Raw genomic sequence first — 24,105 nt, forward strand, 5'->3', positions numbered from 1 at the left:
ACTCAACCTCTAACCCTTCCTTGTAGGCCTTTGGCTTGCTGACCAATCGGCTTCAGCCCTTTCTGGGTGCAGACGACCTGAACCCCCAGTCTTAGTGTCCTCTGTAGCCCTCAGTCTCCCCAGGCCCCTGGCTTGAGGCCCCACAGATATCGACAGGGCAATGCTCCCAACAGACCTGTGCAGGATATATTCGGGACTTCGAGGTCCCACCACCTACCAGAGAAGTTCCTGGTGGCCAGCATGGTGGTGAGGATGGCTCCCTGCAAAGATAAGGAGCGGGGGAGGGGACAGGAGGTTGGAGGTGAGGGGGGAGAGAGGAGAGAGAAATGGGACGAGCGGGGGAGGGGAGGCAGGTGCTGCCTTCAGACACAGAGCCAGAGCCTTCTGTCCTGCCCTTCCCTTTGCCCTCACCCCACAGCCCGGAGACCATCTCTGCCTCCCTGGGGAAGCCGGAGCGAGCTGGGCATTAGCTGGCACAGCTCCTAGAACAGGGCCATCCCTGCAGAAGATATTAATAGGTTCCGCTGTCCTGGCCAGAGGTGGTGGAAGGGCTCAGAGACACCTGTTGGTGGGGACTCCTAAAGGCCAAAGACGATAACCCCTGCCCTCCTGGGCCCCCTTCACCCTCCTTCATGGTGCTCAGTACCTTGTTTCATCACTAGTTCATCTTTCCCGGGGCTCCCTGCTCACAGCCTGGGGGACATAGAGAAACACTCCTGTCCCAATGAAGGGCCTAGGGGATGGCCCTCCTGCTTCTGATGCTATCTGTTTTGGACACTCTCCGAGTCTGACTGCCCATGATTTTAAGACATTTTGAGATTTCCTCTGTGACCACTCCCACTGGGGGGTGGGGTGGGACTTAGTTCTTCTGGCGTCATGCTGGCCACCACCCGCCTGGCCCAAGCCCCCTTCTTGGGCCATCACATCAGGCCTGGGAACAGCTGGTGAGGAGTTTCCGAAGGCGCTAGGCCCTCGGCATCTGTCACTCAGCGTTCTGATGGCTTCTCTGTTCCAGCAGGCTGGGGACTCCTCAGTTACTCTTCCTACCTGTTCATGGAGTCCCTGGTGAGGTCCAGGCCAGGAGCTATCACAGGTTAAGAGCACACGCCACTTGCTCACAAGGCTGGCAGCTCCTGGCCCGCCTGGGTCCCACTGTGGCTTCCTCTGGGCTGTGACCCCTGTCCGCGTCTCTTGGCTTGTCCTCTCCAGTGTTCTGCACCAGGGTCTCTCACCCACCCTGGTCTCCTACCCAGTTCCATCTCAGCCCCCAGACCCTTTCGCCAGCCACGCTGAAACTCTTACAGTCTCCCTACAGGCTCAAGCTCATGCTTCCAGACTTTGGCACGCGCTTTCTCTCTGTCTGGAACGTCCGTCCGCTCTGACTACATGACTAACACCTGCTCATCCTTTGTGGTGTCCGCTCATAAGCCACCTGCCCAGCAGGGCTTCTTGGGAGGCTTCCCTGATCTTTCCAGACCTAGTTCATGGCCCTGCTATGGTCACCCCCAGCCCAGACAGTAGGTGCTCAGGACATGTTTGTTGACTCAGTGAAGGAAAGAACTTGTGAGTGAATCTCTTGGCCTCTGCGGAGACCCAACCGAGCTACTCCATGTCCGGGGGCTATGGAGGGCAAGGACGTGTTACCTTCAGTTTTCTCCTGGCGTTGAACTTCTTCAGGCAGTCCACGGTCTCCTGTCTGTGCATGCAGGAGGCCACAGTGGACCGATGCTGGAGGAAGTGGGGAAAGGTCTGTGAGTGGGAGGCAGGCCTGCCCAAAGCCCCTTCAGTGGGATGTCTTACAGAGAGGTGCTTGGTATTTGGGGAGCACAAATCTTTGTTCTAGAGGACGTTGTAAACGCTGCAGGTGCTTAGCAGCCCTGGTACCCGATATCCCTGCCAGAAGCACCCACCATTGTGATGCCGACACAGAACGCCTCCCACTTCCACTTCCCCTGAGAGCCACAGCATGGCAGCATTTCTGGGTGAAGCCCCCTTGACCCTCTGCTGGGCCTGAGGGGCCGGGGACAGGGTGAGAACCCCATGGGGGTCTGCACCCTGATGCCAGGAGGGGCTCCCAGAAAGGACCCCGCAGGTGAGGGCTCACCGAGATCCAGGGGTGCTTGAGGGCCTCGGCGGCCGTGATGCGTTTGGATGGGTTGATGGTCAACATCTTATTGATTAGATCCTTGGCTTCCGGGGTGACCGTGTCCCATTCTGGTGACGGGAACTGGAAGGGGCAGAGGGGCCAGGTTTGCCCAGCCTACCCCAGGCCACCCCTGCGATCCCCCAGCCCCTGACTGGCAGGGGAGCAGGCAGGGGTCCTACTGCCCATCCACTGGGCATCCACAACCAGGAGTCGCTGGGATCCTCCATGCAGGGACCCTCTCTGGAACCCAAGGAGGGGCAGGATCCTTGGTCCCCTGGATAAATCAGAGCTGGGGCCAGAGGGAAAGAAGGCCTTCCTTTGTTCTTCTGAGGCTGTGCCTTATCTGGGGAGCAGGAGGCCAGTGGTTATGGGCCAGACTTCAGAATCGGAAGGCTGGGTCTAAGTCCTGGTTCTGTCTCCTGGGCCATGTGACTTTAGACAAGACTTTGGGTGACCTTCCAGCTGCCCCTAGAGATGCTGTGAAGATTAACTATGATATAAAACGCATACTACAGGGCTTGATAGAATCAGCCTCATTGAAAAGCAGTATAGCTTGGTCATTAGAAACATGGATGCTAGAGCCAAATTGCCTGGGTTCAAATCCCAGCTCTACCATTTCTTAGCTATGTGATAAGGGCAGTTATTTAACTTCTCTGTGCCTTAGCTTCCCTATCTGTAAAATGGACATAATAATCGTACCTATGTCATAGATGGGTATGTGGATGAGCTCTAATAATCTATAAAGCATTAAGAAAAGTGTCGTGTTAGCTAATATTATTATTCGTGTGTGCATTTGTGAGAGAGAGGGAGGGAGGGTGAGAGTCTGGCTTCTGGGACCTACTCTCCACCTCTTAACCCAATTCGGTGCTACTCCTGCCCTCCAGGGCCCCAGGCTAAGTGCCATCACGCTGAGGCCCAACCATGAGGCTGGGGCCACCCAGCCTGCAAGCTCCACCCCCCTGCAACTAGGGAGTGGCAGAGGGCCTAAGTAGGTTGGGAGGGCGGACAGGAGGCAGCTTAGATCTCTGACCTCACTGGGTGCTGGCTTTCACTGGAAGGGACTCAGGGCATGGCAGGGAGCCTGGAGAGAGGAGGGACACTCACATCATAGGCACCAGCTTTGATCTGCTGGTAGAGGCGGTGCTGGTCCTCATCCCAGAATGGAGGATACCCAACAAGCAGGATGTAGAGGATGACCCCTGGGGAGAGGACCAGGAGAAACCTCACTGCGTGTGAAGAGAAGTGATGAAGATGGGAGGGATAGGGAAGGAGAGGGCCCCCTGAGGGCCAGGAGCCCAGGGGGATGAGAGGGCTTTGGGATGGACTCACCACAGGCCCACAGGTCCACAGGCTTGCCATACGGGTCCTTCCGCAGCACTTCTGGGGAGAGGTATCCCGGCGTTCCTGCAAACCCTGCTCCGCGGACACACAGACAAGCAGACGCACACATAGAGGTTGGCATGTAAGAGGGATGAGGTTGCCCTGGAGAGAACGGACACACTCCCCATCCCAAGAGTGGCTCGAGGACAGAAAGTTCTTGCCCAGCAAGGCAGCAAAACCTCTAGACCAGGGTGGACAGGTGCATAGGGTACCTGTTGCCCCCCCGCTCCCCACTCCAAAGCCTGTGGCAGAAGTCATCAGTCAGTCCTTCCCATGGGGTCCTGCTCAGCGTCATACACTGCTAACAGCCTTCCTGGAGCCATTACCAAGTGCTGGTGGCATTCTAGGCAAAATGTCCTTGCCACGTCAGCCGAAGGCTGAGCTGAACCCTCGCTCACTCCCCACCCTTCTAGGAGCTGGTTCTGTGCTAGCAGGAGGCCGGTCCCTAACTCTGGTTTTGCCCTAAGTCCCCTGGTGGGTCTCTTTTCCTTCGAGGCCTTAGTTCCCTCATCTGCCAAATGAGAGATTAGGGATTCCTCCCTCTACTACCAACCAGCAGTGTCAGAAGGATCGTTTGAAATAAACAGACACCCAAAGTACTTGAACAAGGAATCATAAGAACAGTTACTATTTATTGAGTGTGTGTGCTCATGCCTGGTCTCACTTACTCTTCACACAGCCCTGAGGTCTATGCTATCATCACCCCCATTTTACAGATGAGGAAACAAAGGCTCAGCAAGGTGAAATGATTCACCGAAGATCACACACCTCCTAAGTGGCAGAGTCGGAACTTGAACCCGGAGCTCTGTCTCTTAATCACTGATCAGTAGTGCCCCCAGCTAGCTGAAAGGACTCAATTATGCCAAAACCTCAGAGTCTGCTGAGTCATCTGAGTTTCAATCCTGGCTCTGTCCCTTTTAGTCTCCCGTGAACTCTTTCAAGTTTCTTAGCCTCCGTTCCTCGTTTGTAAAATCAAGATAATTAGCTCTGGCACCCAGGCCATTAGGGGAACCCACGGAAGCCCCCAGCCAGCCATGGTGGTGCGTGTGCATGCGGAGAGGCCATGTACTGTTTTAAGGATAACCGTGTCCCTGAACCTGACCCCTGTGGAGATAAGATGGGTAACACCCACTGACAGAGGCTGTGCAGTGGGACCTCTGCTCCGGGAGCTCTGGCTGATTCCCCAGCCATCTCTTACCTGCCCCTGCTTGGGCCTGGGATTCCTAGGGGCCAATGTGTCAACACAAGCCTGGCCCCCACACCCCTGCCACCCCCGTCCCCACTCACCGAACCATGCCTGCTGCTCCCCTTCCACTTCTATGGCCAGGCCGAAGTCTGCCAGCTTCACCGCGGCACCCTTGAGCTTGGAGGCCAGCAACAGATTCTCCGGCTTCCCAGGACCAGAGAGGAGTGAAATGAGGGAAGAAAGAACCAGAGGACAGTGAGCCGATTCCGAACCTCATGTCCTGTGGCCTGAGCCCACAGGAGGAGTAGCTAGACAATCTAGAGGCGCCTTGCCCCCACCTTCAATCCCAGCCACAGAACCCTGAGCTCCAGCCTCCAGTGAGGGGACTACCCTAGGGTAAGACCTCTGTCTTCAGCAACAGGAAGACCCTTTCTCCACCACCCATCCCCTCCTTTGCCTCTCCTCAAGGTTTGGGGCTAAGGCTGACATGGGGTCAGGGAGTTGGGGGGGCAGCTACCATCACAATAAGGAAAAAGGAGTGACATTTATTGTGCCCCTACTATGTGCCAGCCACCAGGCTAAGTGTTTGCATATATCATCTCACTTGTCACCTCAACAACCTTTGGGGTGGGCATTATTATTCCCTTTTTCCACAGCAGCCTTCCTATGTTCTCTGAAACAATCACACTTGGTCCCACCTCAGGGCCTTTGCACTTCCTGTTCTCCCTGTCTGATTTGCTCCTTCTCTGAGCTTCACAAAGCTGGTGTCTTCTCTTCATCTGCTCTTACCTTTATGTTGTCCCTCCATGGCTATCGAAAGGAGGACCCCCCAGGTATCTTCAGTCTTAGCAACTTGTCGTTACCGTCACAGATACCACAATTTGTAATTCCCCCCCCCATCTGTCTCTGTGCTTGTTCATTATCTGTCACCTCTACAGACAGTGAGTTCCCTGTCTGTCTGTCTACCACTCTATCACCGACACCCAAGGCAGAGAGCAGCACATAGTGGGTACTTCATACATATTTGTCATATGTATAAAGATGAGGAAACCAAGGCTCAGAGAAGTTAAGTGGCGTGACCCAGGTCACACAGCTGATAAAGCACAGAATCAGAATTGAGGCAAAGTCTGGCTCGAGAGCCACGTTCTCAAACACGTCGAACTGAGAGACATGGGCCCTTGTACATGCCACCTGGCCTCTGGGGCCCCGAGACTGCTATCTTCCACTGGGAGTAAAGAACAGGAAATGTCCCCCGCCCCCACAGGCCAGAGAGGGGCTGAAATGAATTCTGCAGTCAGGTAGCCCTGGCCTCTGACCCAGCTCCCCCCACTTCTGTGCTATGGAACTTAGACAAACCATTTGACTTCTTGTAGCTTTGGTCTCCTCTCAGAAAAATGGACAGAGCCCACGTCATGGGCTGGTGTACAGATTAGTCGTGATAATCCGCGCAGAGCCCTTGGCAGTGGCCCACAGCACATGCGCGGTGAGCATTAGCACTCAGAATCGCTGCTGGAGCTGGGGTGGGGGCCTGGGCTCCACGTCCCTGGAGACAGCCGGTTTCCCCTGACCCCCTTCCCCACTGGGACTTCTGACGGGGTCCCACCTCTGACCTTTTGCTGCCCAAAGCTAGGTGGGACCTAAACAAATATAGCTCCATCTGCCCCTCATGAAGCCCTCTTTTATCCTTTGGGGACTGCGCGCCCAATGTGTCCTGGGTCTTGGTAGCCGTCCTGCCCTGATTTGATGAATATGCCACTAATTAATCTATCCAGAGTGGCCTAAATTTGTGCTGCTTCTCCTCCTTTCTCCTCCCATGCAGGGGCTGTTGCTATAATAGGAACAGGCCCTCTGGGAGAATGGCCCTGCCGTCTGGCCAGGACCCTCCTGGACTGCACACTTGCCTGTGGGTCCAGACTGAGCCCCATGGAGCTCCACTGTGAGAGTCGGGGGTGGGTAGGGCTTCTGGGCAGAACGCTGGATCCCAGAGAGGGGCCCAGGCCTGGTGGAGGACACCCAGGGAGAGTGTCCAGAGAGGGGGTCCAGGCTGAGGAGGACCTGGGGGGTCCTGTTCTGGGTGGAGATGGGGGAGAACAGCCTGCACAAGAGGGAGGAGGTACCATGAAGCCACCCACGGACCTCAGGCCTGAGCTGGAGGCCTGATCTGGGTGGCCCCCAAGGGCAGCACCAGGGCTCACAGGCCAGAGTAGGAAAGATGAAAGGAGACTTTCTCAGTGGTTCGAGGGGGCTGCCTCTCAAGAAGTGAGTTCAGAAGGGCACCTGGGTGGCTCAGTGGGTTAAGCCTCTGCCTTCAGCTCAGGTCATGATCCCAGGGTCCTGGGATTGAACCCCACATCGGGCTCTCTGCTCAGCGGCTTCCCCTCCTCTCTCTCTGCCTGCTGCTCTGCCTACTTGTGATTTCTCTCTGTCAAATAAATAAATAAAATCTTAAAAAAAAAAAAAAAAAAAAAAGAAGAAGTGAGTTCAGAGTCACTGAAGGCCAAACAGCAGAGGTTCACAGGCACCTAGAAGGGACCATTGCAGGAGCAGGAGCTGCGATGAGTGACTTTTTGGCCCCGACCCCCGCAGGCCCAGCGGCTGGGGTCAGAAGGCCAGGGCTCCATCCTAGCTCAGGCACAACTGAACGGCAGAGTTTTGGGCAAGTCCCTTAGACTCTGTAGGCCTCTGTTTGCTGCTCTGAAAATCGCAGGAACTTGAGGCTCAGCAGAGGGGAGCGAGGAATCTGTGCCAACCAGGCAAGGCTATGAGGCTACTGCCAACCCTAGATTGCACATCTGCCCAGGCCTTTCTTCTCCTTCAGTGGGAAGAGGAAGGACCCTGGGGGCCCCAAGTCCTGTGCTTCTTCTGCCTGTACCTGCCAGGGATCCAGAAACAAGAACTACGGTGTCCCTGCGCACTGGGTACTGTGCTGTCTCCTTTGACAGAACAAGCAACCCCCAGCAGAGGTTGCCATGGCAACCCCACCACAAGGCAGCTGAGGCCCTGTGGCTGGAGAGTGGCCTGGCTGGGACCTGGACCCCACCAGAGCCAGACTGGGGCGACCTTACAACAGCTTACCTGGTCTGGCCCAGAGCACGTGGGCCCGGGCATCAGGAGACTGGATCCGAAGCTTGGCTACTCCTCCCTGCACCCCATTTCCTCATCGGAATCATGGGGTAGGTATTCCCCAGCCCAGCCCAACTCAGGGCAATTGAAGGGATTCTGATGACCCTCCTGGCTTCATAGGGGAGCTGCCCCCTTGGGTGCGTCACTCACCTTCAGGTCCCGGTGCACCACACCCATCTGATGGCAGTGGAGAACGGCCTCCAGGATCTGCTGGATACAGTGACTGGGGAGAGAGAGGACAGGGTCCCCCTGTGAAAGTGGACATCCCCTGGGGAGCTGGGAAGCAGGTGGGGGAGACGCCCTGCCCCCAGGCACCTGGTGCTCACCTTGCATCGGCCTCACTGTAATACTCCCGGGCCACGATGTCCTCAAACAGTTCCCCACCGGTAACCCTGGGGAGACAGGCACAGAGTCACCCTCCCACGAAGGCCCCCGCGGTTGCCTCTTCTGGAAGAGTCTCTGGGAAGCTAAGGGCGTGACCCAGGGACCTCAGAATCTCAGTCCAAAGGGAGGAGTCCCTGGGGCCCTGGGGTGCCTCCCGCTGCAGCCCTTTTCCTGGCTCCTATCCCACCCTTCCGTGGACTGCCCTCCCCTCCCCCACTTGCCCTTCTTTCCCGCTGGGTCCACGCTGGAGTTAGGTCAGGGGGTGGGACACTCAGAGGGGATCACTCAGGTTCATCAGGAAGCCCAGGGGCTGGGGTTTTTGTTGTTGTTGTTGTTGTTTGTTTCATAAACTTTAGTTTTTAGAGTAATGTGAGGCACACAGCAAAACTGAGCAGAAGGCCCAGAGAGCTCTCCTGTACCCACATATGCAGAGCCTTCCCCATGATTAACTGTTTTCAGCAGATGGGGCCAGTGTCTTCGCTGAGTTTCTCTGCCAACCCAAGAACCTATCATTTCATTATTGTTTGTCATTTGATTGAGTGGCTTTCAAAACTTGAGAATTACTCCAGAAAGAAACTTTATATTGCCACTAGACATGGGAAGCCAGCACCGCTGGCCACAAATAGAAACAAAGCAGTAAGACGGCAGAAGTAACAAGTGTGCGTTGGCGTTTCAGGATGACCCACCCGCTGTGTCTGGGTGGCAGGCCTATCACTTCCGTCTCAAAAGGGAATTCTGCCCAGCCTGGCAGCATTTGGGACTCAGGCCAAGGGACCCACCTAGGTCTTCCCTGCTCAGACTGCCCCTCGAGCCCCTGCACGACCCGGGGTGGGCCCAGACTCACAGGTCGAAGATCAGGTAATGGTGTCCCTCCTCGGAGATGCTGTCGTGGAGCCGGACTGTGGGAGGGGCCCAAGCAGCCAGTTAACCCGGAAGCACTGCTTCCACCTCCTCCCGCCCTCTCACCTCACCCCTCCAATGGCCAACATACCAACTTCTCAGTCACTGAGCACAAGCTAGGTAACAGGTGCCTTGACAAATGCCAGTGAGAGATGGTGACTGACCTCGGGCATCGTCAAAAGAGGCCCAGGTTTAAAGATGAAAGACCCTTCCCAGCTTTGGTCAAAGTCTGGTCTCTTCCTTCCTCCAACCCTTAGCTTCCTGGCTGAATAGTCTGGCATCAGGGAAATGGCTCAGATCTCTGCCACTTGCTCGCTCTGTGACCCTACGCAAGTTGCTACACCATTCTGAGCCTCTCTTTTCTTGCCTGAACAATGAGAATGAAACTCCTGGACCTGCAGCCTTGTTGTGAGAACTCCATGAGGCACACAGGCGGTGTTCACCCAGGGCCAACCCTGGGGAAGATCCACGCTGGGCAACCAGATGTGAGATAAGAGAGCTGGTCTTGGTGGGAGGACGAGGGTCCCTGAGGTAGGCCTGCTGAGAAACTGTCATCTCTTCATACCTCACTTACCAAGAACAGGGGCAAGACTCCCAGGAGCCCAGATCTCCCAAAATTACCCCCTGAGATTCTGGAAGGAAGGACCGAGGCCCAGAGCTGACTCAGGGGCTGTACCCTGCTAGCCAACTGCATTTTCTCCCAGGACAGATTCACATCCTTTCCCTGAGCCACAGCCTAGAAACGTCCACAGAGCGGGGTACATGCTCAGAGAATCAGGATACGTCGCCCAACGGAAGATCACACAGCTGTTAAGATAATACGGTAGTTACATTTCCCCTGGTTCCGAATCATCTCTGAATTATGTTGTTTGGCAAAAAAGCAAAGTGCAAAACAGTGTGTATGGTACTTAAAAAGATGTATTTAGGCCTGTTTGTGGCATAAGTGTCTTTGGAAGGATACAAAAAAGCGGGCATTGTGGGACCTTGGGGAGAGGAATCGGGAGGGCAGGAGTGGTGGGTGGGGTGAGATGCTCTGCTTTATCTGCGAGCCCTAGTGCCATCCGAATTCTGGCCATATGCGCGTGTTTCTGACTCAGTATCGAGTCCCCCCAATGGCTTATGGCTCTCTTATCTGCACATAAAGTTTGGAGAAGCCGGTGTCAAATACATCAGAGTAGGCATCTACTATGGGGGCAGGGGAGAAGGTGGCTAGAGATGGAGGAGAACAGGAACACAAATATTTTTAAAGATTTATTTATTTAAGTAATCTCTGCACGGAATGCAGGGCTAGAACTCACAGCCCTGAGACCCAGAGTCATACTCCACCAGGACTGAACCGACCAGGCACCTTGGGAGCACAACACGTATAGAAACATCTGAGAAGGTACAGACATCATGTATCATATGAAAACATGTATCATACAGTATAACCTCTAAGTCCCAAGGCTGTAGAATATACTTTAAAAATTGTCTTCTCAAAAAAAAATTGTCTTCTCATTGATCTACCATAAACTTGCATTATTAGTGTAGCCAGATAAAGTTAAAAACAAAAACAAAAACAAAGCCCTTTCTGGGTGCCTGGGTGCCTCAGTTGGTTAAGCACCTGCTTTTGGCTCCGGTCATGATCCCAGGGTCCTGGGATCTAGTCCCACATCATGCTCCCTGCTTAACAGGGAGCTTGCTTCTCCCTCTCCCTCTACCCCTGCCCCCTGCCTGTGATCTCTCTCTCTCAAATAAATAAATAAATCTTTATAAAAAAGGAAAAGAATGCTGCCCATCTAAGCAGCCAGCAAGGGGAGCACAGGCTGGATTCCAGCCGCCACCTGCATAAGGGCACTGGGGTAGGCTTTCGTCCCTGAGAGGGAGCACCAGCACAGCTCAGAACCCAGGAGACAGGACACATAAAACCTCCACTCCCCTCAGGGAAGGCTGCCCTGAGAAAGAACAGTCCAAAGCCAAAGAGGAAAAGGAAGATTCAAGCGCCACCATGGGGTATGAAAGGGTCTCACCACGTGGTAGAGATTGACATGTCTGTGGTCACTGAGCTATGTTGCCAGCTTTTGACTTTTTAAAATATTTCCATAGATCCAACAAATCTGTAACCTAGTTTTCATTTATATAGCTGGACTCATGAATTTCTGACATTCTTTTCATATTTCCAACAGGGATGGTTTTTTTTCTTGGAAATTGAAGGGCAGTGCTTGCTATCCTAGCCTCTGCCCTCTGACGCACACTTCCTGGTGTCCCCTTGGGAGGTTTGATGGAATGGTGAGAATCTGGGCTCTGGAGTCATTCTTGCTGGGCTCACCTCCCAGCTCTGCTTCCTGTAAGCTGTGTAACTTTGGGCAAATTAGGTAACCTCTCTGAGCTTCCTTTCTTACCCATAGTGCTAACACCACTGGCCTGCTGCAGGGGGATAATTGATGATGCTTGTAAAGCCCTCAACTCAGGGCCCGGCACCAGGAGAACTTGACAAATGAGGACGCTGTCGTCTACCTCACCGACCAGTTCACTCCTCTTGCCTACCCCCAAATCCCCTGCTAAACTCTCAGGGTGTCCCCTGCTCCCTGGGGTGGCCTCAGGGTGGGCCCCATCAGCAGGTGGTGATGGTACAGCGTGGGGCATTGTTCCTGTCCCATGTGCGCAGCACAGCTGGACCCCCTGTGCTGAGCCAGGGCCTCCCTGATCTGGTCCCCCCCAGGGCTGGGCACCAGTCCCACATGGACTACAGCGTGGCTAGAGTCACCCAGCAGGCTGACTAGGGCTCAGTCCAGCTCCTCCAGCCACAGGCTTGCCTCTGGGGTTCTGCAGCCACAGCTGCACCTGTCTTCACTTCTTCTGGGAGATTATAGTCTACTTAGAAGTGAGATGCTTGGAGGCTCATGAAGCAGGGCCTTTGCAGCCCTGAGATAGTTTCGGGGTTCTTCCCCAAATCCTCCTGATCCAGGGCTCAGCTCTGCTCTCCACGTCTCTGTGCATTACCTACCCCTATCCCAATGCCATCCTCACTCCTGCCACCCATCCTTAGCCTTGACATGTGGTGGGGTCCTGGATACCCTTGCCGTCAGGTGAAGGAAGGAAGGAAGGAAGGAAGGTAGGTAGAAGGGAGAGGGAGGGGGAGGGAAGGGGAGGGGAGGGGAGGAAGGAAGGAGAAAAGGCCTCAGTGATGATGATGATGATGATGATGGTGAGGCACCATTTCTAAGACTTTGCCACAGGCCAGCCTTGTGCTAAGTGCTTTCCTTGCAATTTCTCATTTTACCTGCCCTGCAATTGTAAAAGACAGCTTCTGTGCTTGCCCTCACGAACCTGTGCGCCCCAACACCTAGCGAGCAGCAGAGCTGGGATTGGACCCCAGGAGCAAACCGCATTCTCTTAACCAGCACGTTAAACACAGCGCCCTGATCTGGTGACCAAACATTGTGATGGCTCAGGAGAGTGAGAATTGCACGGAGGTTACCGTTTCGGGAGAGCTTGTCTTGTGCGAAGGTATAGACTGAGGACAAGGGGGAGCAGCCCCTACCTCGGGACTGTCATGGGGCTATGCTTTAATTAATCATCATAATTCTACAAGGCGGGTATCATTGCCATTTCCCAGATGAGAAAACCGAGCTTCAGAGTGGTTCAGCAATGGGTCCAGGGTCACACAGCCATTAAACTGCAAACCCAGGATTGGAGCTGCAGACTGTCAGCCCCAGAGCCCATAGGGTACTGCTCCCCATATACAGTGGGGAGGGGAGAGGGGAGGCTGCAAGGGAGGAGGAGGCAGGGTTGACCTGAGCCAGTTGTAGTGTGCAGCAACACACACACACACACACACACACACATACACACACACACACACACACACACTCCCCACCTCCTTCCCCTGGTGCTGATCGCTTTTCTAAGAACCATGGGACTTTGGAGTCAGAGCTCCCTCTCAACCCCTCCATCATACTGCTGGGCAGCTGGAGGCCCTGAGCAGGGCAGGAGCTGCCTGAGGCCACACAGTGAGTCTGTCAGCTGGTGGTCAGGGATTGGGGTACAAGCAGGCCTGCCCCCCACCAGCCGCCTTGCTGGCCCTCCTCTCATTCTGGTCCTGGAGCCTCTGGCTGCTGTTTGCGCAGTTCTGCTCCCCTTCCTTGGGCACGGGGAAGGGGAGGTGCCTTTGGGGTATAAATAGCAGACTGAGACGCTTCTCTCTGACAGGAGGGTTAACCCTTGGGGCTCTGGGTACTGAGCTATGCTTCCTTACCAAGGCCAAAGGCATGGTGGCTGCCCGAGTGGGAATATTCCTTAGAGAGCACCTAGGCCTTGTTCCTCAAAGTGTGGTCTGACGCAGCAGCCTTGGCATTGCCTTGGAGCGTGCCAGAAATGCAGAATCCCGGGCCCCACCCAAAGCCACTGAACCAGAATCCACCTTTAAAGAGGAAGCCCACGTGATGCAGAGGGTGTCTCCTTGCGGAGATGGGGGAAATGGCTCAGAGAGGGCAGGGCTCCCACCCAAGGTCACACAGCCATTCCCTGACAGGACTACATCTAGAATCTGCTCTTCCTCCCCTCCCCATTCCCCTGGCCACGCCACCCCAACTCAGAACACTGATGGGCAGGGATGCAGAACTCCAGTCCTGCATGGGGGAGGAGGGGAGGTCAGGCCGTGAAGTGTGGTCTAGGCCCAGCCTCTCCCCTGCAGTCTGTGCTCAGTCTGCCCCTGGGGCAAGACCTTGGAGCTTGCCTCTGGGGGGCAGGCAGGCTGCTGGTCTAGGTAGGTGGGCAGGCCACAGTGCCAGGCTGACTCAGCTTGGGGTAGGTTTGGGGAGTGGGCTGTTATGGTCAAGGCCACGCCTGGCCTATTTTTGTCTCTCTCCCGGAGCTTTGGAGCTTCGGGAGTTTTCCTGAAACAGCTTTTCTGAAGGAGGCTGCCGGCAGCGTGGGCTAGGAGGGAGGGCCCCTTCTTCACCTTCCCCCCAACCAAGCTGGTCTCTGAGAAACGTGGAGACCATTAAAGGCACCCCCTTTCCCATCCCTACTGCCACCATCCCCAGAGAAGAGAAAAGCTGCCCTCCCTGCCCAGAAGACCCACTGGCTTGGCCGGGGGGGGGGGGGGGAAGGGGGGGCACGGGGCCAGGCTCCACCCATCCCCCTCACACACACCCTCACCAGCTCACCGATGTTGGGGTGCTTCAGCAGGCGGCAGATGCGGGCTTCGCGTTCCAGCTTCTGATGATCTGAAACACAGATGCCCAGCTGAGTCCCAGGTGAGGGAGGAAACCTCACCTACTCTGTCTCGGCCTCTTATGGTCTGCGCCCCCAAGGCAGCCCCTGCCCCCCCCCCCCCCCGCCTGGATAAGCTTGCCTTTCTGGCAGAGCCTCTGGTTTCTCCAGGAAGGCGGTGGGAAGCAGCAGAGTAAGGGTGGTAGGGGGCGGGGTTGCAGGGTCTTGGAAGTCCCTTCCTCTCTCTGGGCCTTTGTTTCTGGGGTTCTCAAATGAGGTGCATGTCCAAGTCCCATCTGCAGAGCCTGGAACACCTCCTACCCCACCCCAGGTAGGCTCCTGCTACCCCGTCTCCAGGCTTGCCCCTCGCAGGGCACTCCAGCCCTGCTAAATGGCATTTCCCCAGAGCCCCCCTGCTTAGTCCTTGCACTCAGGCTTGGGGGCCTTCACCCATGTGGTTCTCTCAGCTTGGAACTTTTCCCTCTCAACCTCCCACTGTCCTTCACTGGCCATCACTCCTTCATGCCCACCTGTCCTTCAATATGCCCTCTCCTGGCAGCCTGTCCTACCAGAAGAGGAGGGGGCCCCTCCACTGTGTTCCCAGGGCCTCAGGACAGCACATCTCACTTTGGCTCACGGGGACCTTTACCCTTAAGGGCAAGTGCTTGGTCTCTGTTGTACCCCTGGCATCTACTCAAATGCCCGGCACATAGTAGATGCTCAAGAAGTCATTGAATTATAGAATAAACCATGGACTGATCAACCTTCTGGTGGGGGGGTGTTTCTGTGCAGCAGAAGAGCTATATTAATTCACAGAGGCTGCCTCCCTTCCAGGGGACTCTGGGCCAGGGACACCCCAGAGAATCTGCAGGGTAGAGCCCATATGTGGCAGCCTCTGGGCTTTACCACCTGGAGCTCTCACACCTGCTCTCCAGGATTTCTGTCCAGACCCCCAGGGAGAGAGGACTTGTTCAGAATCTGTCCCGTGGTCTCCCACCCTGGGGCTCCCGGGAACAATCCTACCCGTGACTCTCTTCAGTCCTCCCAAGGACCCTACTCTGTGGGCATCACTGTCCCCATTTTAGGCACTTCTTAATCTCCTTTCTGGTGCTTTTTTCACAATTCCATAGTTAATGCCTTAATTTAAAGAACCAGAACACAAAGGGAACCAGTAGAATATTTACTATGCGCCAGGTACCGTGCAGAGCACCTCAAGCCCATCTCAAGTCCTCACAACAACCCTTCGAGGGAGGTGCCTTCACGCTCCGACCTTACAGAGGAGGAAACAGAGGTTCCTAGAAACCAAGTACCGGGCTCACAGCCACACGTGATCCATGGTGATCAGTGGAGCCACACATTGTACCCAGGCAGTCAGACTCCAGGCGTGTGCTTTACTGTGCTGTAGCACTCTCTGCACCCTGACTCATTGCCACCACCTCCACCAGCCCCCAATTTCTGAATGGAAAATTGGGGCGCATAGGAGGGACCCCACGCAGACACGCAGAGGCAGAGCCCGGATTCGAACTCCAGTCTCTGGCCCCTTCAGAGCACGCCGCCCCCAAGGAAGGCAGTAAGGACAGAGAAAGTCCCAGCCCTTGTCCCCAGGCAGGCAGCTCCCCTTTCCCTTGTCCCTTCATTAGAGCAACCCCTGCCCTCCCTCCATGGGCTGCACAGATCAAGAGCAATACTGAAATGTGGATTTTTCATCAGCAAAGCAATTAAGTCCACGCCTGTCTCCGTGGAGCGTAAGCTCAACTCCCCAGCTGGAGGTGGACTATGGACTAGGAGAAGGGAGGCTGCCTACACTGGGGGAGGCAACCTCCCCCTGGTCCCCCCTCCCTCCCGCTGCCCCCCCACCCAGCTTCTTTCCCCAGCCTCCAGGATGGTAGGAGACCGATTCTGCACAAAGGAGGGGCCTCTCCCTTCTGAGCTGCTGAGGGCCCTCAGCGGACTGCGGACAGCTGGACACCACCCACCACCAGCCCTACAACCCTCTCCCCCACCCCACCCATCCCCAGCAGAACTGGAAACCAGGCCAGTCAAGTGGGGCCTATCAGAGGGGGCTGGGGGCTATAGGTTCAGGGAACAAGGTTGGCCCAGCCTGTACATTCAGGGGCTGAGGGACCCAAGCACAGAATTCTGATGTTTCACCACCACATCATGTTACCCAGGAGCGGCACTGAAAGGACACACAGGTCACACAGCCTCACACTTGGGCCTGATAGCCAGCCCTCATTACCAGAAATGCCAGGAGCTGTTTTTATAAACCTGGCAATCATCTCATGCATTGTCCAATTACGCCACATTGCCACTCTCTGGGCTTTTAGCATGAATTTGTTGAATTTATGTAAACATATATATTATTCACCAGTTTTTGTATCTCTGACATGTTTCTATTTTCTAACATTCGTTAAAGGAAGTAGGGACTGCGTTTCTTTTGACCTCTGAGGCCTTGCCCCGTTCTGTAGGTAAGGAAACTGAGGCCCAGTGATAAGGAGCAGTCCCTTTATCAAAGTCACTCAATAAGGTGGTCAAGCCTCTTTAGAACCCACAGCTCTGAGGAACCACTCCTGGATGCTCTCCGCACTCCAGCCAATAGTCTTTGGTAGCCAAGGACCTCTTATTAAAATATGAATTAGATTCTATCTCTCCCTGGCTTCAAACTCTCCAGCAACCCTTCAGACTCCCCATTGTACTTGCAACCCCAACTCCTCACCATGGCCAGGCAGACCCCGCTGATCCTCCCTCATCTTGGCCTTGGAGCTTCAGCCACAGTGACCACCTTTCTGGCCTCAGGCACACCAAGCCCCTTCCCACCTCAGGACTTTTGCACTTGCTGGACCTTTTGCCTAGGATGCTTTTCCCCTGGGTCTTCTCATGGCTGCCTCCTTCTCCTCAGGCTGGTCCAGCACAATATCACCTCTTCAAAGAGCTCCCCTGGCTGCCTTTTCTGAGGGTCCCTCCTGCCCCATCACTTCCCCACTACCCGGTCTCATTTTCTTTATAACTTGTTGTTACCTAAAATTACCTCACTTGTTTCTATGTTTAATGTTTTTTACAGTCTTCCTCCCTAGAGAACAGGTGCAATGAAAGCAAAACCTTGTCTGTCAGTCACAGCCATGCCCCAGGGCCCAGAGCCACTAAGCAGCGTGTCCAAGGAGATGGCAGAACTGGGATTTCAACCCATGTTCAAAATTACTGTACCATATTGCCTCCCATTCTCATAATTAATTAATTGACAAATCAATCTATTCAGCTAGATAGATAACAGCCTCCCAATGGTGAAATTCCCAAGGGACTCCTCCAGCCCAAGTACCTGGAAGGATTGTCCCTAATGCTCACCATGATACCTTGTGAACCTTCCTCCTCCCTCCCTAGGGGTAGGCCTCCAGGGTGTTGGGGCTAAGGGGCCCTGCCCTGCCCAAGAACTTGGCAGGCAAGGGTAAGTGAAAGTAAGGTTCAAGGTGAAGCTCCTGGGGCCAGATAGTGCCAGCAGGGCAGAGCATTAGGGGAAGTACAATCAGGCAGCCTGGAAGGCTCTACCTGCAGAGTGAGGTGGGGGAGGGGGCACTCCACCGGGCAGGTGGGACTCTGACCAGAGGAACAGAAACCAGGGGTGAAAAAATAGACCTCCAAGTCTTGGAAGAGGAAATGCTCCCACCCTCTAGAGGGCCTCAACTGGGTTTCTGCTCCTGGGAGGTTGGAAGAATAATCCCAAGGGCCAAGATTGCCAGGCAGGGGTGGGGAGTAAGCTGAGGAAGATGAGAAGGATCTGTCTTTGGATCCTTAGAGCATGAACCTGAAGCTGAGAGGCAGCATGAATGAGCTCGCGCCACGCTTCTCGCCCAGTATTCCTGGGACTGGGTGCCCGGGAGCCAAGGAGGTGATCTCTCAGCGCTCAAGTGGCCAATGGTTACTATGGAGGTCTCTCTACCCCTGCCAGTCACTCCTGGCTGCACCAGCCACATCCATGTGCCCAGCATCCCCTAAAATATTAATGAGTTTCTTCTCTGCACTGGCTAAGGCTGTGGCTGGGAAGCCTACGGAGCCCCCTGACAGGGGGTTATCATTGAGCGAGCGAGCTATGGTCGCTGCGGACGGGGTTTTTTCATTGTAGGAGCTTGGGCCTCACCTACTGACTCCAGCCCTCCAGGATGGAACTAAGGCAGCCACTTTTTTTGAAGGCACCCTGAGGGGATCTGGCAGGGCCTGAGACAGGCAAAATTTTCACTTTCCATTCCATGTCCTTAAGACTTCTTGAAATTGTTTACACTACAAGCATTTTATCTAAAAGGGTATTTTTAAAATACATATGAAAAAATAATCTCCTGGGTTGGGGAGCCATTCAACAGAACAAGAGGCTGACCGGGGTGGGGAAGGGGAAGCCGCAGCTCCCTGGGGTGAAGGGAGGGACGGACACTCCGGGTGGGCCGGGCCCCCCTGCAGAGAGCTGCCAAAGTCCCCAGGGGCGCCAGCAGGGGAAGCTTAGGGTATGTTGCCAAATCTTCAGCATCAAACTTCTCCCCTCCCCAGGCACCATAAGTGGCAAACAAAGGAACCTGCTAGAAGCAGCTCTATTCCTCCTCTCCCGCTGGGGAGAGAAGCCTTGCAGTTGGCAGACTTCTCTGAGATGGTTCCCCTGAGAACCTCCCCTCTCGCACCCTCCACACTCAGCTAGGCCTGGGCTGCCTTCCTGTAAGGATATCAAAGTCCCAACAAATGGCCAAAGACAGGGGACTTGGTGATTTCCCCTTGGCGCTGCCCAGAGTCCCCACTGCCCAAGGAATGCTTAGTCACCTTCCAGAAAAGGGACAGTGCCCCTTCCACTGCCTCCCATACACATCTGTCTCTTCCTGTCAGAGCGCGCGCGCGCGCGCGCGCGTGTGTGTGTGTGTGTGTGTGTGTGTGTGAGAGAGAGAGAGAGAGAGAGACTGAGAACCAGGAGGCAGGGAGAGGTGTCGCTCTGAGAATACTGTGAAGTGGCTTAAGAGGTCCAGTGCCCAGGGAGGACCTTGAACCCTGACCCTCCCTCATTTTGTAGTAACATCAACCAGTCGCCCCAAGCCATGGCACTAATCTTGCCCCCACCCCGCCCCCGCCCTGTATCTCAGGGATTGGGACATCTCCTTTGATCACAAGAGACCCAAAGCACACAAAGGGCGCCAGACTGCCACTCACACCACAGGAAGCCAGGCAGGTCCCAGCATCTGGACGTGAGGCCACGCTCCCACAGCCGCCCTACACACCCTGGCTCCCTGCCCCTGGCTCCAGCTCCAGACTTTCCACCGGTATCGTCCGTCCACACCAGCTTCCATGCCGAATGTGTGCCATCTCGGCCCCCGACCCTCAGAGAACCACCCTCCACACATCCAGCCTCTTCTCCCCACAGGACACTGGCTGCCCACGGGGGAGTTCAGTAACTAGGAGAAAGTGCTGGGCTCCCAGCAGCACTGAGCCAGAGAGATGAAAGACGGCAATGCGCGGTCCAACATGGGGCCTGCTGGGAGGCCTGCGGGGGGCCGTGTGAACATCCTGTACCAGACTCTGTGAACCTTACACCTGCTGGGCACCAGCCACCACACAGATGCATTATGCCAGATCAACACCTGGCCATGACGCCAGCTCCTCGCATGACGTCTCCCGCGCTGCACCTGTACCCGCCGCACCCAGCAGGACACCCTCCACCTCCAAGGGTCCCCAAGGCAGCTTAGACACCATTCAGAGAAGGCACTAGAGTTTTGAAGATAACTTTCCCCAACACACTGACCGTGGATGCTACCATTACTGCTCTAACCACACGCTAAGGGCAAGAAGCCAGGCTCCTGGGCAGGCTTTCCAAGTTCCAATATCCACATGGACCACCAATGTAACTTGCTAAAATGCAGATCCTGATTTCTTAAGCCTGGAAACAAGAATGTTCATTTCTAGCAATCTCCTGGTAATGCTGACACTGCTGGTCTAGGACCACTTCCAAACCAGAATTACCTGGGGATTTTTTTTTTTTTTTTTTCAAATCCTGGTCACACCCCATATGGATGAAGTCACAACCCCTTGGTGGGGAGGAAAGCATCAAGAGTTCTTAAAGCTCTCTAGGGGTTCCAGGGTGAGGACAGGTTGGGAGCCCCTGTTCTAGGGACTAGTTAGGGATGAGAGGGTGGACCAGTGTGGTTGAAGCAGGATGCCCCTAGAGTTCACTGGATACCGGGAGAGCGCTAGGATGTGCTGGCTGCTGTCCTAGGTACTGGGTATAGCAGGGAATGAGAGCCGTCCCCACCCGCTGGAGCTTATAGCCAAGATGCATGTTAAGTAAGGGACCAAGCCAGCAAATGGGACTGGGGGAAAGCCATAAAGAAGGTAAACAGTAATAACCGATATAAGATGGGGGAGACGGCCTCAGATGTAGGGGTCTGGGAATTCTCTCAAAGGGTGTGACATTGAGTTGAAACCTGAATGTTGAAAGAGGGTCAGCCTTGTAAGGAGCCAGATAAGGGAATGGTGGGTGCACAGGTCTGGAGATGAGAAAAGAATCAAGTGGCAGAAGGGCAGGGAAAGGAAGTCCCGCCTGGCACCTTAGCCTTCACCCTGGGTAGGAGGCAGAGAGCCTGGCCTGTCGGAGAGGCTGTGTCCTCTTGTCTAGATCTCATGAGGAAGGAAAATGGAGGGGTCTGTTCTCATAATACCCACAGGAAGAAGAATCTCCCTCTGCAGCATCACCCAGGGGGTCACACCCAGGTCCTGCTTTTAACCCAAAGCATGGAGGGGAGAAGAGCCCCAGAGGGGCAAGCAAGGCATGGATCTGCCACCTACCTCTGGCCGAGAGCTTCTTGGTGTTGATGATCTTAGCAGCATACTCCTGGCCAGCCAGCACCTTCACGCACCTGCGCACCACTGAGAACGCTCCCCTAGGAGGACAGAGAAGGTGAGGAGGGAAGGAAGGGCCCAAGGCATGCTTCATTAGGACATGCCAAGGTTCACGCACCTGTACTTCGTTGGCTAGGGAGACCCCCTGCAGGGCTGCTCAGCTCACAGGGGTGAGTAGCCTGACTCAGGGACAGGGCAGGGCTGGCGACCCAGGAGAACGCCCGCCTGCAGGTTATGAGACCTTAGCCTTGTGAAGGATGAGCCTTCCAGAAGTGTAAGAACTTGGGTCCACCAGGTTGTAAAACATTAGAATCATGTAGGGTCAGAATCACAGAATCTTACCTCCGAAAGATTTTAGTTTTCAGGCTTTTGAGTAGGGAACACATCAACATGACTCAAAGTTCAAAAGATAAAAAAAAATGTAGGTAGTAAGAAGGCTCCCTCCCACCCCTGTACAGCAGTCTCCGAGGTCCCGACCCCAGGGACAGCCAGTGCTCCATTCCTTGAGCATCTTTTCGCAAATACTCTCCACCACATAAAGGGCTTTGGACCCCGCATGCTGTTCTGCACCCTCCTTTTTTCAGGAAATATTTCAGAGACACTCCTTCCATACTGGAACATACAGAGCTCCTCATTATTTCATCAAATGGCTGTCCTATAATTCATCTAGCCAGTCCTCTACCAATGGGCAATTAGGTTAGTTCAATCCATAGTTCCATGCATATTACAAACATCCCTACAATGACTAACCTTCTACATGTGCCTTAGAATTATGTTTCCCACATGTGCAGGTGTCTGTGGACCCACTTCGAGAACTGGTATTACTTGGTCAAAGGGTAGGTGTTATTAGTGATTGTCGTAGATGATAGGAGATTATCCATCTTAGAGATCATAACGACTTACTTTCCCCGGTCTGCAAGGGGACCATTTTCCTCCACCCTTGTCCCAGTGTGTTATCAAACTTTCTTATCTTTGCTAGTGAGACAGGTGGGAAACAGCCGCTGGGTTTGATTTGTAATCCTCATATCACCAGCGGTAGGGAAACACTTAGAGCGAGGGCTGTGTCTGTGCTTTGCATGGGGACACTGATTATGTGGAAGGTGGCCCGTTTCCCAAATTGTTCAATATTTTGATAAAAGCCTGCAGTCTGGATATTTATGTGAAATTTCCCAATTTTTAAATACTGGCCCCTTATTCTAAAAAAAAAAAAAAAAATGTAAACATAGTATCTGGAAAAACAAACCTAGTGTAAGGAGGGTCAGGTGGTGCATCTAGGAACGACCTCATCCCCCCTACCATGAAGGTCATCTAGTGCAATTCTGTCGTGTTACAGAGGAGGCCCCTAAATAGCCAGACCGTGATGGTTGTCACCGCCATTAGTTCCCTAACCACAGACTAATGGCAAGAAGCAGGTCTATAGGCAGGTTTCCTCAATTTTAATGTGTATATGAGTCACCAAGGTGTCTTATTAAAATGCAGGTGCTGATTCCTGACGTCAGCAGTGGAGCTGAAGACTCTGAGCCCTAGCGTAGCTCGGTCAAGATGGCTCATATAGTTAGCGGTAGGGCCAGGTCTAGAACTCGGGTATTTGCATACACACTGGCCCCTACCCCCCGCCACCACCCCCACCTCCCCCGCCCCCCCTCCGCCCAAGGGAGCCTGCCACTCCCAGCTTCCTGATCTGGCCACCCTTCATCACATCCTCCAGACTTTGATGCCCTATCCTCCGCACAAGGGCGTGTCCAAGCCCAGGAAGCCTGCCATCTCGGCACACACCCTGGGCATAGCGTCTCTGGTTTCATGTCTGAGCCTCATGAATGGAGTGAATGGAAAACTGGAGAGGGATAAGGAAGAAAGAGCCAGCAGATGAGCATGAGACCAGGAAATGTGACCTTGTAAGAAAGCACTGGAAAGCACCAAACTATGCACTTACACTAGAATTCCTCAGCAAGTGGTTCGTCTCATGTAACAGTGGACCCTCCCTGGGGTGGGGGGGGTGCACCCTTGCTGTCCTTCCCCACAATCCCCTGCTCCTCCCACCCCAGGACAGCAGCAAGATCTGAGTTTCCTTCTCTGGGAAGCCTCCAAGTTAAGGACGCCCTCATCTGTGTTCCCAGAGCGCTCCGCCCCTCCCCATCTAGCCCAAGTTCACAGTTGCTCTGTTGTTTGTCCTGTTTGTCCCTCCCACCTGATGGTAAATTCCTGACAGACAGGACTGTAACTTTCTTTCCCACGTCCCCTGCCCTAGTATCCCGTGTCTTCTACACACGGGGCCTCCATAAATGTTACTTTGCAGAAATAAGAAGTGGATTGAATTCACAGTGAGAGAGACTGACCGAGGCAGGGGAATGGACATTATGTCAGGGTGTTAGGAACAGGAACAGGCATCGGAAGAAGGTAGGGCACGACTGGTCTCTCAAAGGTGCCCACCCTACCCAGACAGGGGGATGGACCCAAAGACCTTCAGGTCCCTGCCCAGCTGGAGATCACAATCCCCAAAGGCCCCAGGTGAGAATGTTAAAAGTGGCCTCATCCGGGAAAGGTTGGAGAGCTCCAGGGAGAGCAGGGGCACAGGCAGAGAACTCCTGAGTGCAGGGGCTGGGTCCTGCCTCACTCACCAGCATCTAGCTGGTGTTTGGTCCAGAGCTTTCAAATAATGTGGGCTGGAGGGATGGAGGGGAGGAGTAGGGGGAGGAAGGCAAGGAAGGCAGGATGGATAGAATTTCTCCACTAAAGAAACAAATTCTAAGTGAAAAGTACAAAACGAAATGAAAAATTCTGTTCCAAGCAAAGACCTTAGACCCATGCTTATCAAACTGGCTGCTTTGAAATCCCCTGGGGATATTTTAAAAACACATATACCAAGGCCCTATCCAGACTTAACCAAACCAGAGCTTCTAGGTGGGGGCACAAGGAATCTGTATTTTCA

At 54.4% G+C, this 24,105-nt stretch overlaps 1 protein-coding gene across 2 annotated transcripts in view; it reads right to left on the bottom strand.

The window, feature by feature from the left end:
* CAMK2A (calcium/calmodulin dependent protein kinase II alpha) overlaps positions 1–24,105 on the bottom strand; it is a 58,281-nt gene that overhangs the window by 22,267 nt on the left and 11,909 nt on the right. For both annotated transcript variants that reach the window (XM_059174033.1, XM_059174034.1), the window contains exons 2-12: positions 21,123–21,217; positions 14,270–14,329; positions 9,064–9,118; positions 8,162–8,227; positions 7,986–8,058; positions 4,814–4,916; positions 3,476–3,559; positions 3,251–3,345; positions 2,105–2,227; positions 1,645–1,728; positions 218–260 (exon numbers count right to left, since the gene is read on the bottom strand). In XM_059174033.1, coding sequence (XP_059030016.1) covers positions 218–260; positions 1,645–1,728; positions 2,105–2,227; positions 3,251–3,345; positions 3,476–3,559; positions 4,814–4,916; positions 7,986–8,058; positions 8,162–8,227; positions 9,064–9,118; positions 14,270–14,329; positions 21,123–21,217 — 881 coding nt within the window. The remainder of the gene's footprint in view (positions 1–217; positions 261–1,644; positions 1,729–2,104; positions 2,228–3,250; positions 3,346–3,475; positions 3,560–4,813; positions 4,917–7,985; positions 8,059–8,161; positions 8,228–9,063; positions 9,119–14,269; positions 14,330–21,122; positions 21,218–24,105) is intronic.

Source organism: Mustela lutreola, chromosome 5 (assembly GCF_030435805.1).
Source record: "Mustela lutreola isolate mMusLut2 chromosome 5, mMusLut2.pri, whole genome shotgun sequence".
In the NCBI taxonomy this organism is placed as follows: domain Eukaryota; kingdom Metazoa; phylum Chordata; class Mammalia; order Carnivora; family Mustelidae; genus Mustela; species Mustela lutreola.